The sequence below is a fragment of the Tachyglossus aculeatus genome, chromosome 22 (genome assembly GCF_015852505.1).
Source record: "Tachyglossus aculeatus isolate mTacAcu1 chromosome 22, mTacAcu1.pri, whole genome shotgun sequence".
NCBI classification, from domain to species: Eukaryota; Metazoa; Chordata; class Mammalia; order Monotremata; family Tachyglossidae; genus Tachyglossus; species Tachyglossus aculeatus.
In genome coordinates this window covers 52810378-52823618 of record NC_052087.1, presented here as the reverse complement: position 1 = coordinate 52823618, position 13241 = coordinate 52810378, and the positions used below count along the sequence as shown (strand labels likewise).

General features: G+C 48.3%; 1 protein-coding gene across 1 annotated transcript in view; it reads left to right on the top strand.

Moving 5' to 3' along the window:
* ANO9 (anoctamin 9) overlaps positions 1 to 12977 on the top strand; it is a 93997-nt gene extending 81020 nt beyond the window's left edge. Inside the window, exons 21-24 of the mRNA XM_038765371.1 lie at positions 860 to 976; positions 6084 to 6177; positions 6461 to 6573; positions 12810 to 12977. Coding sequence (XP_038621299.1) covers positions 860 to 976; positions 6084 to 6177; positions 6461 to 6573; positions 12810 to 12831 — 346 coding nt within the window. The 3' untranslated portion in view covers positions 12832 to 12977. The remainder of the gene's footprint in view (positions 1 to 859; positions 977 to 6083; positions 6178 to 6460; positions 6574 to 12809) is intronic.
* The last annotated feature ends 264 nt before the right edge of the window (positions 12978 to 13241 follow it).

Genomic DNA, 13241 nt, shown 5'->3' with positions numbered 1-13241 from the left:
GAGGGACCGTCCCCGCACCCCCGGCCCCGCCAGCACAGGTCCTAAACCCCTCAACAAGTGGCGGAGCTGGAATTAGAACCCATAATAATAATAATAATTATAATGGCATTTATTAAGTGCTTCCTATGTGCAAAGCACTGTTCTAAGCACTGGGGAGGTTGCAAGGTGATCAGGTTGTCCCACGGGGGGCTCACAGTCTTCATCCTCATTTTCCAGATGAGGTAACTGAGGCCCAGAGAAGTGAAGTGACTTGCCCAAAGTCACACAGCTGACAAGTGGCAGCTTGTCCCTTCCCTTGAAGTCCCTTCAAGGCCCTGCTGAGAGCTCACCTCCTCCAGGAGGCCTTCCCAGACTGAGCCCCTTCCTTCCTCTCCCCCTCGTCCCCCTCTCCATCCCCCCCATCTTACCTCCTTCCCTTCCCTACAGCACCTGTATATATGTATATATGTTTGTACAGATTTATTACTCTTTATTTATTTATTTTACTTGTACATATCTATTCTATTTATTTTATTTTGTTAGTATGTTTGGTTTTGTTCTCCACCTCCCCCTTTTAGACTGTGAGCCCACTGTTGGGTAGGGACTGTCTCTATATGTTGCCAATTTGTACTTCCCAAGCGCTTAGTACAGTGCTCTGCACATAGTAAGCGCTCAATAAATACGATTGATGATGAAGTGGCAGAGCCGGGATTTGAACCCACGACCTCTGACTCCCAAGCCCGGGCTCTTTCCACAGAGCCACGCTGCTTCTGTGAGCCCCATGCGGGTCATGGACTGGGTCTGACCTTTTTAGCTTGTATCCACAGCGGTGCTTAGAACAGTGCTTGGCACATAGAAGATCGTCTCTCCTCTCCCCCAGCTGCCTGATGGGCTACGTCAATCACAGCCTCTCCGTGTTCTACATCAAAGACCTCCAGGACTCCAAGGGCTTCCAAGAATCCAATTCCGAACATCCCGGGAATATCACCGAATGCCGGTAACTTTCCCCTCCCCGCCCCACCCCGCGTCTCCACCCTCAGTGGGCTCAACCTCCACAGCCCCCACACCTCTGGGAAGCCCCCCCCCCGCCTCCTTTTTTATTATTATTAATTGTATTTACTGAGCGCTTACTGTGTGCAACTTACTGTGTCCCCCTTCTAGCGCTTAGAACAGTGCTTTGCACATAGTAAGTACTTAACAAATGCCAATTATCATTATTATTATTATTATTATTCTAGACTGTGAGCCCACTGTTGGGTAGGGACAGTCTCTATATGTTGCCAACTTGGGCTTCCCAAGCGCTTAGTACAGTGCTCTGCACACAGTAAGCGCTCAATAAATACGATTGGATGAATGAATGAATGAATGCAATGCACTGTACAAAGCGCTTGGGAGAGTACACTACAACGACAGACACATTCCCTGCCCACAACAAGTTCACGTTCTAGAGGGGGAGTCTAGAAGTTCCCTCCCATCCCTTCTCCAGCCTCCCCCTAATCAATCAATCAATCAATAGTATTTATTGAGTGCTTACTGTGTGCAGAGCACTGGACTAAGCACTTGGGAAGTCCAAGTTGGCGACATATAGAGACAGTCCCTACCCAACAGCGGGCTCACAGTCTAAAAGGGGGAGACAGAGAACAAAACCAAACATACTAACAAAATAAAATAAATAGAATAGATATGTACAAGTAAAATAAATAAATAAATAGAGTAATAAATATGTACAAACATATATACATATATACAGGTGCTGTGGGGAAGGGAAGGAGGTAAGATGGGGGGGGGATGGAGAGGGGGACGAGGGGGAGAGGAGACTTCTAGACTGTGAGCCCACTGTTGGTAGGGACAGTCTCTATATGTTGCCAACTTGTACTTCCCAAGTGCTTAGTCCAGTGCTCTGCACACAGTAAGCGCTCAATAAATACGATTGATTGAATAAATGAATGAATGCAACACACTGTACAAAGCGCTTGGGAGAGTACACTAGAACGACAGACACATTCCCTGCCCACAACGAGTTCACGCTCTAGAGGGGGAGTCTAGAAGTTCCCTCCCATCCCTTCTCCAGCCTCCTCCTAATCAATCAATCATCATTCGTATTTATTGAGCGCTTACTGTGTGCAGAGCACTGTACTAAGCGCTTGGGAAGTACAAGTTGGCAACATCTAGAGACAGTCCCTACCCAACAGTGGGCTCACAGTCTAGAAGGGGGAGACAGAGAATAAAACCAAACATATTAACAAAATAAAATAGAATAGATATGTACAAGTAAAATAAATAAATAAATAGAGTAATAGAGCAACAAGAAGCTTGCACTCCAATGGGGAAGAGGAACATAAAAATATTTACAAATCCATCAGAATAAATAAACTGTGTGGACATATATACGTGAATGCCAAGGAGCCTGAAGGGATGCAGCGTGGGTTAAGGGAAAGAGCACGAGCTTGGGAGTCAGAGGTTGTGGGTTCTAATCCTGCCTCTTCCACTTGTCAGCTGTGTGACTTTGGGTAAGCCACTTAAGTTCTCGATGCCTCAGTTACCTCATCTGTAAAATGGGGATTAAGACCGTGAGCCCTACTTGGGACAACCTGATAAACTTGTATCTCCCTCAGCACTTAGAACAGTGGTTGGTACGTAGTGAGCACTTAACAAATACCATTATTATTATTATTATATGGCTCAGGGTGATAGGAAATTAATCAATCCATCAATCAATTGTATTTATTAAGTGCTTACTGTGTGCAGAGCACTGTACTAAGCGCTACCCCACACGCCCCACACGCCTACCCCACATGCACCCTCCCCAGCCGACCCCCCTCCCCACTGGGGTCCCACCCACCACCTCGCTTTTTTAATTTTATTATTATTTTTAATGGTATATGTTAAGCGCTTACTCTATGCTTGGAGAAGCAGCGTGGCTCAGTGGAAAGAGCCCGGGCTCAGGAGTCAGAGGTCATGGGTTCAAATCCCGGCTCTGCCAATTCTCAGCTGGGTGACTTTGGGCACTTCTCTGGGCCTCAGTGACCTCGTCTGTAAAATGAGGATGAAGATTGTGAGCCCCCCGTGGGACAACCTGATCACCTGGTCACCTCCCCAGCGCTTAGAACAGTGCTTTGCACGTAGTAAGCGCTTAATAAATGCCATCGTTATGATTATTAGGCCGACGGGCTCCTCGGCCGGGGGTGGTCGAGGGGCAGGGCGGAGGTGAGGGAGGAGGAGGGTGACCCCTCGGATGAGCAGAGTGGGGGGCTCGGAGCCGAGGGGCCGGACTGCAGTGGGGTCTCTCCAGAAGTGAGAAGCAGCATAGCATAGTGGATAGAGCACAGGCGTGGGAGCCAGAAGGTCATTCATTCATTCATTCGATCGTATTTATTAATAATAATAATAATAATGGCATTTATTAAGCGCTTACTATGTGCAAAGCACTGTTCTAAGCGCTGGGGGGATACAAGGTGATCAGGTTGTCCCCCATGGAGCTCGCAGTCTTAATCCCCATCTTACAGATGAGGGAACTGAGGCCCAGAGAAGTTAAATGACTTGCCCAAAGTCAGACAGGTGACAAGTGGCGGAGCCAGGATTTGAACCCACGACCTCCATCTCCAAAGCCTGGACTCTTTCCGCTGAGCCACCCTGCTTATTGAGCGCTTACTGTGTGCAGAGCACCGGACTAAGCGCTTGGGAAGTCCAAGTTGGCAACATCTAGAGGCGGTCCCTACCCAACCGTGGGCTCACAGTCTAGAAGGGGGAGATGGAGAACCAAACAAAGCATATTAACAAAATAAAATAAATAGAATAAATATGTACAAATAAAATAAATCATCATCATCATCATCATCAACCGTATTTATTGAGCGCTTACTATGTGCGGAGCACTGTACTAAGCGCTTGGGAAGTACAAATTGGCAACATATAGAGACAGTCCCTACCCAACAGTGGGCTCACAGTCTAAAAGGGGAAGACAGAGAACAAAACCAAACATACTAACAAAATAAAATAAATGAATAATAAATAAATAAATAAGTAAATAAATATAAACAAATAAATACATAGAGTAATAAATAAATAGAGTAATGAATAAATAGAGTAATAAATAAATAAATAAATAGAATAATAGGTTCTAATCCCAGCTCCGCCACTTGTCGGCTGTGTGACCTTGGGCAAGTCATTTTACCTCTCTGGGCCTCAGTTCCCTCATCTGTCAAATGGGGATTGAAACTGTGAGCCCCACACGGAACGGGAACTGTGTCCAACTCGATGTGCTTGTATCCACTACAGTGCCTGGCAGAGTAAGCGCTTAACAGATACCATCATTATTTATTATTAAGGGACCACCCAGCGAGGAGAGGATCCCCCAGTTAGATCGTAAGCCACATGAAGGCAGGGATCGGGTCTTTAATTTCTGGCCTACTCCTGCTTCCTGTAGACAGTCGATCGAAACGATTCATTTATTAATTTAGAGAAGCAGCGTTGCTCAGTGGAAAGAGCCCGGGCTTTGGAGTCAGAGGTCATGGGTTCAAATCCCGCTGTGCCAATTGTCAGCTGTGTGACTTTGGGCAAGTCACTTCACTTCTCTGGGCCTCGGTTACCTCATCTGTAAAATGGGGATTAAGACCGTGAGCCCCCTGTGGGACAACCTGATCACCTCTTAACCACCCTAGTGCTTAGAACAGTGCTTGGCACATAGTAAGCGCTTAATAAATGCCATCATTATTATTATTTATTCATTCAATTGTATTTATTAAGCACTTACTGTGTGCAGAACACTGTACTAAACGCTTGGGAAAGTACAACAGTGACATTCCCTGCCCACAATGAGCTCACAGTCTAGAGGGGGGGAGGGAGGCATTAATACAAATAAATTCAATCGTATTTATTGAGCGCTTACTGTGCACAGAGCACTGTACTAAGAGCTTAGGAAGTACAAGTCGGCATATAGAGACGGTCCCTACCCAACGACGGGCTCACAGTCTAGAAGGGGGAGACGGACAACAAAACAAAACATGTAGATAAGTGTCAAAATAAATAAAATGAGGGATATGGACATAAGTGGTGGGGGGGGGAAGAGCAAAGGGAGCGAGTCGGTGGACGTAGAAGGGAATGGGAGATGAGGAAAAGTGGGACTTAGTCTGGGAAGGCCTCTTGGAGGAGATTCATTCATTCATTCATTCATTCAATCGTATTTAATAATGGTGGTATTTGTTAAGCGCTTACTATGTGCCGAGCACTGTTCTAAGCACTGGGATAGATACAAGGTCATCAGGTTGTCCCAGGTGGGGCTCATAGTCTTAATCCCCATTTTCCAGATGAGGGCACTGAGGCACAGAGAAGTCCCACAGCCGACGAGTGGCAGAGCCGGGATTAGAACCCACGACCTCTGATTCCCAGACCCGGGCTCTTTCCACTGAGCAATGCTGTTGAGCGCTTCCTGTGTGCAGAGCACTGTACTAAGCACTTGGGAGAGGAGGCCCTGCTGAGAGCTCACCTCCTCCAGGAGACCTTCCCACACTGAGCCCCTTCCTTCCTCTCCCCCTCGTCCCCCTCTCCATCCCCGCTATCTTTCCTCCTTCCCTTCCCCACAGCACCTGTATATATGTATATATGTTTGTACAGATTTATTACCCTATTTATTTATATATTTATTTTACTTGTACATATCTATTCTATTTATTTTATTTTGTTAGTATGTTTGGTTTTGTTCTCTGTTGCCCCCTTTTTAAACTGTGAGCCCACTGTTGGGTAGGGACTGTCTCTATATGTTGCCAATTTGTACTTCCCAAGCGCTTAGTACAGTGCTCTGCACATAGTGAGCGCTCAATAAGTATGATTGATGATGATGATGACAATCCAGCAATACCCAGACACATTCCCTGCACACAACGAGCCGACAGTCTAGAGCGGGGGAGATGGACATCTAGACAAATAGATATATTTGTCCAGATATATTATAGATTGATCGGTCGATTGATTGTCCGGGGAGACCGAGTGTGCTGAGCGCCCGAGGACCGGATGTGCGGGGCGGTGGAGGGAGGGAGGTCAGAGGGCAGGGGCCGGGGTGGGGGGCCTCCCTGGGACCACCCCGCCGCTCTCTGTCTCTCCGACAGGTACCGTGATTACCGAAACCCCAACGATTACGATTTCTCCGAACAGTTCTGGTTCATCTTGGCCATCCGGCTGGCTTTCGTGATCATCTTCGAGGTGCGGACGATTCATTCATTCATTCAGTCGTATTTATTGAGCGCTTACTGTGCGCAGAGCACTGGACTAAGAACTTGGGAAGTCCAAGTTGGCAACATCGAGAGACGGTCCCTACCCAACAGCGGGCTCGCAGTCTAGAAGGGGGACGATGACCGGCGGGTCGGGCCGGGGAAGTCCGGGAGGGTCGTCCGCCCTTGGGGATGGTGGGGTGAGGGGGTGGGGACGGGGCGGGCGGCCGGGGGTCTCCCCCCGGCCCAGGCTCCAGCTGGCCCTCGCTCTCCAGCACGTGGCTCTGTGCATCAAGCTGGTGGCGGCCTGGTTCGTGCCCGACGTCCCGCAGTCGGTGAAGAACGACCTCCTGAGGGAGAAACAGTGCGGCCTGATGAAGAGATTGAGGTACGGGAGGGGGGTTTGTGGAGGCGAGGGGAGGTGGCATTCTCCCCCTTTTGAGGTGTGTTGCCCCCGCCCGAGACAAAGGGGGCTGGAGGTTTGCCACCCCGGACCTCTCCTACCACCTCTCTGGGGAGGGCAGAGGTGGGCACCAAGGCTGGGCAGATGCCCAGTGCTCCGGCTGAGTGGACCTTCCTTCTGTCAAGGAAGGATGCTGGACAATCTGTGCTCTCTCTCCTTCTCTGTCTCTGTCTCTCCCTCCCTCTCTCTTCCTCTCACGCTCTGTCTTTCTCCCTCTCCCTCTTCCTCTCTCTTTCCCTCTCACGCTCTTCCTCTCTCTCTCCCTCTCATGCTCTGTCTTTCTCCCTCTCTGTCTCTATCTCTCTTCCTCTGTCTTTCCCTCTCACGCTCTTCCTCTCTCTCTCCCTCTCACGCTCTGTCTCTCTCTCCCTCTCGGTCTCTATCTCTCCCTCCCTCTCCATCTCTGTCTCTCTCCCTCTGTCTCTCTCCTTCTCTGTCTCTCCCTCCCTCTCCTTCTCACGCTCTTTCTCTCCCTCTCCATCTCTCTCCCTATCTCTCTCCTTCTCTGTCCTTTATCTCCCTCCCTCTCTCTTCCTCTGTCTTTCTTCCTCTCTCCCTCTCATGCTCTTTCTCTCTCCCTCTCGGTCTCTATCTTTTTCTCCCTCTCTCTGTCTCTGACTCTCTCCCTCTGTCTCTCTCCCCCTCTCTCTGCCCCTTCTCCCTCTTTCCCTCTCATACCCTGTTTCTCTCTCTCTCTCTCAGTCTCTATCTTTCCCTCTCACTCTCTGTCTCTGTCTTTCTCCCTCTTTGTCTGTCTCTTCCTCACTTTCTCCCTCTCTCTCTCCCTCTCTCCCTGTCTGTGTCTCTCTCCTCTCAGTCTCTCTCTTTCTCCCTCTTTCTCTGTCTCCATCTCTCTGTCTCTATCTCCCTATTTACCTCTTTCCCTCTCCCACTCTCCTTCTCCCTCTTGCTCTCTGTCTATAGTTCTCTCCTCTCAGTCTCTCTTTCTCCCTCTTGCTCTCTGTCTCTGTGTCTATCTCTCTCTCTCTCTATCTCCCGCTCTACCTCTTTCCCTCTCCCTCTCTCCCTTCTCTCTTTCTCCCTCTCCCTCTCTGTCTCTGTCTCGCTTTCTTTCTCATGGTACTTGTTAAGTGCTTACTCTGTGCCAAGCTCTGAGGTAGATACAAGCTAGTCAAATTGGCCATAGTCTCTGTCCCACACACTCTTCATCCCCATTTTACAGATGAGGGAATTGAGGGGGGGGGGGGGGTCTCAGTTCAGTTTGTGCAAAGCTCGGGGCTGGGGACCATCTCCCTCACGGAGAGCCCCTCTCCTGACTAAGCCCTCCTTTCCTCTTCTCCCACTCCCTTCTGCGTCGCCCTGGCTTGCCCCCTTTATACATCTCTCCTCCTAGCCCCACACCACTTGTGTCCATAGCTGAAATTTATTTATTTATATTAGCATCTGTCTCCCTGGCCCTCTAGACTGTCAGCTGGTTGTGGGTAGGGATTGTCACTGTTCATTATTGTGTTGTAATAATAATAATAATAATAATAATGGCATTTATTAAGCGCTTACTATGTGCATGTGCTATTCTAAGTGCTGGGGAGGTTACAAGGTGATCAGGTTGTCCCATGGGGGGCTCACAGTCTTAATCCCCATTTTACAGATGAGGTCACTGAGGCACAGAGAAGTTAAGTGCCCAAAGTCACACAGCTGACGATTGGCGGAGCCGGGGTGTGAACCCATGACCACTGAGCCACGCTGCTTCTGTTGTACTTTCCCAAGCACTTAGTCCAGTGCTCTGCACACAGTAAGCGCTCAGTAAATACCATCGAATGAATGAAATGAGCCCGGAGGGTCCGAAACCGCCCCGAGGGGCACCAGATTGGGGTGTGTGGATGGAATCCCATCCGCTGTCCACGGGGCCACAGGCCTAGGGCGCTGCCTATGCCCCAGCCAGGGGCCAGGTGGGTGGCACTGCCAGGCCATCCATGCCCGTGAGCACATAATAATAATAATAATGATTATATTTGTTAAGCGCTTACTATGTGCCAAGCACTGTTCTAATCAATCAATCAATCAATCGTATTTATTGAGCGCTTACTGTGTGCAGAGCACTGTACTAAGCGCTTGGGAAGTCCATGTTGGCAACATCTAGAGACAGTCCCTACCCAACAGTGGGCTCACAGTCTAAAAGGGGGAGACAGAGAACAAAACCCAACATACCAACAAAATAAAATAAATAGAATAGGTATGTACAAGTAAAATAAATAGAGGAATAATAATAGAGTAATAAATACGTACAAACATATATATTCTAAGCGCTGGGGTAGATACAAGGTCATCAGGTTGTCCCACGTGGGGATCACAGTCTTCATTACCATTTTCCAGATGAGGTCACTGAGGCACAGAGAATAATAATAATAATAGTAATAATAATGATGGTATTTGTTAAGCGCTTACTATGTGCAAAGCACTGCTCTAGGCACTGGGGAGGTTACAAGGTGATCAGGTTGTCCCACGGGGGGCTCACAGTCTTCATCCCCATTTTCCAGATGAGGGAACTGAGGCATAGGGAAGTTAAACGACTTGACCAAAGTCACCCAGCTGACAAGTGGCGGAGCCGGGATTAGAACCCACGACCTCTGACTCCCAAGCCCGGGCTCTTCCCACTAAGCCACGCTGTGGAATGTGGGCCGTGAGGCTCTGAATGCTCAAAATCTCAAATTTAGACCAACATTGGATCTGTGGAACAGCTTTATCAACTATTTATATGGGTACAGCTCTCTTCTTTATTTCTCCAGGTGAACTATAAACATAAAATGGTTTATTTTATGAGAAGCAGCGTGGCTCAGTGGAAAGAGCCCGGGCTTTGGAGTCAAGAGGTCGTGGGTTCAAATCCCGGCTCCGCCACTTGTCAGCTGGGTGACTTTGGGCAAGTCACTTCACTTCTCTGGGCCTCAGTTCCCTCATCTGTAAAATGGGGATGAAGACTGTGAGCCCCCCGTGGGACAACCTGATTACCTGATTAGAGAAGCAGCGTGGCTCAGTGGAAAGAGCCCGGGCTTGGGAGTCAGGGGTCATGGGTTCGAATCCCGGCTCTGCCACGTCTGCTGTGTGACTTTGGGCAAGTCACGTAATTTCTCTGAGCCCCAGTTCCCTCATCTGTAAAATGGGGATTAAGACTGTGAGCCCCACGTGGGACAACCTGATCACCTTGTATCTCCCCCCCAGCGCTTAGAACAGTGCTTTGCACATAGTAAGCGCTTAACAAATGCCATTATTATTATTATTACCTTGTATCTACCCCAGCGCTTAGAACAGTGCTTTGCACCTAGTAAGCGCTTAACAAATACCAACATTATTATTATTATTATTGTTATTATTATTATTATTATTATTATTATTATTATTATTATTATTATTATTATTATTCTCCGACGTGACCCATCCAGCCGGAGGATGCCCGCCCCGCGGCTGCATCCACCTCCCGAATCTCCAGAGTCAGGAAGAGACCATTCATTCGTTCAGTCATATTGATCGAGCGCTTACAGCGTGCAAAGCACTGTACTAAGCGCTCGGGAGAGGACACTACAAGGACGAACAGACACATTCTCTGCCCAAAAGGAAGTTCCAGTCTAAAGATCCGCAGTGCCCGCAGTGGGGTTTGGGGTGAGGGAGACTTTACCTCAGGATGCAAGATAGCTGCCTCCCTTTCCAATCCACGTCACGGTCCGGCCTGCGGCTTCACTCCCGATCCAGCCGGAAGCGGGAGTTGTGTGGGAAACAGCTTCTGCAGTTTTATGGTATTTAATAATAATAATAATAATAATAATAATAATACACATATACACACATGAGAAGCAGTGTGGCTCAGTGGAAAGAGCCCGGGCTTTGGAGTCAGAGGTCATGGGTTCAAACCCCGGCTCCGCCAACTGCCATCTGGGTGACTTCGGGCAAGTCACTTCACTTCTCTGGGCCTCAGTGACCTCATCTGTAAAATGGGGATTAAGACTGTGACCCCCCCCCACCGAGGGACAACCTGATCACCTTGTAACCTCCCCAGTGCTTAGAACAGTGCTTTGCACATAGTAAGCGCTTAATAAATGCCATTATTATTATTAATAATACTGATGGTACTTGTTGAGCATTTACTATGTGTCCAGCGCCGTTCTAAGCGCTGGGGTAATCAATCAATCTATCAATCGTATTTATTGAGTGCTTACTGTGTGCAGAGCACTGTACTAAGCGCTTGGGAAGTACAAATTGGCAACATATAGAGATAGTCCCTACCCAACAGTGGGCTCACAGTCTAGAAGGGGGAGACAGAGAACAAAACCAAACATACTAACAAAATAAAATAAATAGAATAGATATGTACAAGTAAAATAAATAAATAAATAGAGTAATAAATATGTACAAACATATATATATATATACAGGTGCTGTGGGGAAGGGAAGGAGGCAAGATGGGGGGGATGGAGAGGGGGACGAGGGGGAGAGGAAGGAAGGGGCTTAGTCTGGGAAGGCCTCCTTGTAACCTCCCCAGTGCTTAGAACAGTGCTTTGCACATAGTAAGCGCTTAATAAATGCCATTATTATTATTAATAATACTGATGGTACTTGTTGAGCATTTACTATGTGTCCAGTGCTGTTTTAAGCGCTGGGGTAGATACAAGGTCATCAGGTTGTCCCATATAGGGCTCACAGTCTTCATCGCCATTTTTCAGATGAGGTCACTGAGGCACAGAGAAGCTAAGTGACTTGCCCAAAGTCACACAGCTGATAAGTGGCGGAGCGGCATTAGAACCCACAACCTCTGACTCCCAAGCCCGGGCTTTTTCCAGCAAGACACGCTATTTGTCTATTTGTTAAGTGCTTACTGTGTGTCAAACACTGTTCTAAGCGCTGGGGTGGATACTAGGTAATCAGGTAGGACACAGTCCCTGTCCCACATGGGGATAACACAGTCTAAGTGGGGGTACATACATATTTATTACTCTATTTATTTATTTATTTATTTATTTTACTTGTACATTTCTATCCTATTTATTTTATTTTGTTGGTATGTTTGGTTCTGTTCTCTGTCTCCCCCTTTTAGACTGTGAGCCCACTGTTGGGTAGGGACTGTCTCTATGTGTTGCCAATTTGTACTTCCCAAGCGCTTAGTACAGTGCTCTGCACATAGTAAGCGCTCAATAAATACGATTGATTGATTGATTGATTGATTGCCTCTGGGCTGCTGAATCAGTTGGTCAGTCGTATTTATTGAGTGCCTATTGTGTGCAGAGCACTACACTAAACACTTGAGAGAGGACGGTAGAACAATAAACATATCTATTCTATTTATTTTATTTTGTTAGTATGTTTGGTTTTGTTCTCTGTCTCCCCCTTTTAGACTGTGAGCCCGCTGTTGGGTAGGGACTGTCTCTAGATGTTGCCAACTTGGACTTCCCAAGCGCTTAGTCCAGTGCTCTGCACACAGTGAGCGCTCGATAAATACGATTGATTGATTGATTAATTGATTAAACAGACACATTTCCTGCCCACAGCAAGCTGACAGTCTAGAGGACTGTCTAGAGGACCATCCAGTGAGTCAGTGGTATTTATGGAGTGCAAACTGTGTGCAGAGCACTGTACTAAGCGCTTGGGGATGGACGACGCAATAATGAACAGACATACTCGCTGCCCACAGCGAACTTAATAATAATAATGGTACTTGTTAATGGTACTTGGTACTCTTTTAGACTGTGAGCCCACTGTTGGGTAGGGACTGTCCCTATATGTTGCCAATTTGTACTTCCCAAGCGTTTAGTACAGTGCTCTGCACATAGTAAGCGCTCAATAAATACGATTGATGACGACTGATGATGAAGCGCCACGCACCACAGCGAACTTAATAATAATAATGGTACTTGTTAAGCGCTTACCGTGTGCCGCGCACCGTTCTAAGCGCTGGCGTAGACACAGGCTGTCCCACGTGGGGCTCACGCTTTTAATTCCCATTTTCCAGATGAGGTCACCGAGGCACAGAGAAGCGAAGTGGCCTGCCCCAGGCCACACAGCAGACGTGTGGCAGAGGCGGGATTAGAACCCATGACCTCTGACTCCCGAGCCCGGAGTCATGCGAGTCCAGGGTCTTCCCCCCACCGCCTCCGTCTCCCCCGGGCCCTGCTGGCCCCTCACCCGGCTCTGTATGTGTCTCCCCCGACCCCCAGCTCCAGGTGTACGGACGTGTAGCCGCCGGCCGGAGAGGTGATGCCCGTCGGAAGCCACGAGGCCTGGTCATCCCCACCCCTGGGCTGTTCACGTCTCTCCCCAAGACGGGACGTCTCTGTGCCGAAGCCACGGGGAAACGAGGAAGGGTTTCGGGGAGGGTCTGCAGGCCGGGGAAGCCCACGGCAGCCCGGGGGCCGGACCCCCGCTCTTGGTAATAATAATAATAATAATAATAATAATAATGGCATTTGTTAAGCGCTTACTATGTGCAAAGCACTGTTCGAAGCGCTGGGGGGGATACAGTGTGATCATCATCATCATCAATCGTATTTATTGAGCGCTTACTATGTGCAGAGCACTGTACTAAGCGCTTGGGAAGGACAAATTGGCAACGTATAGAGACAGTCCCTACCCAACAGTGGGCTCACAGT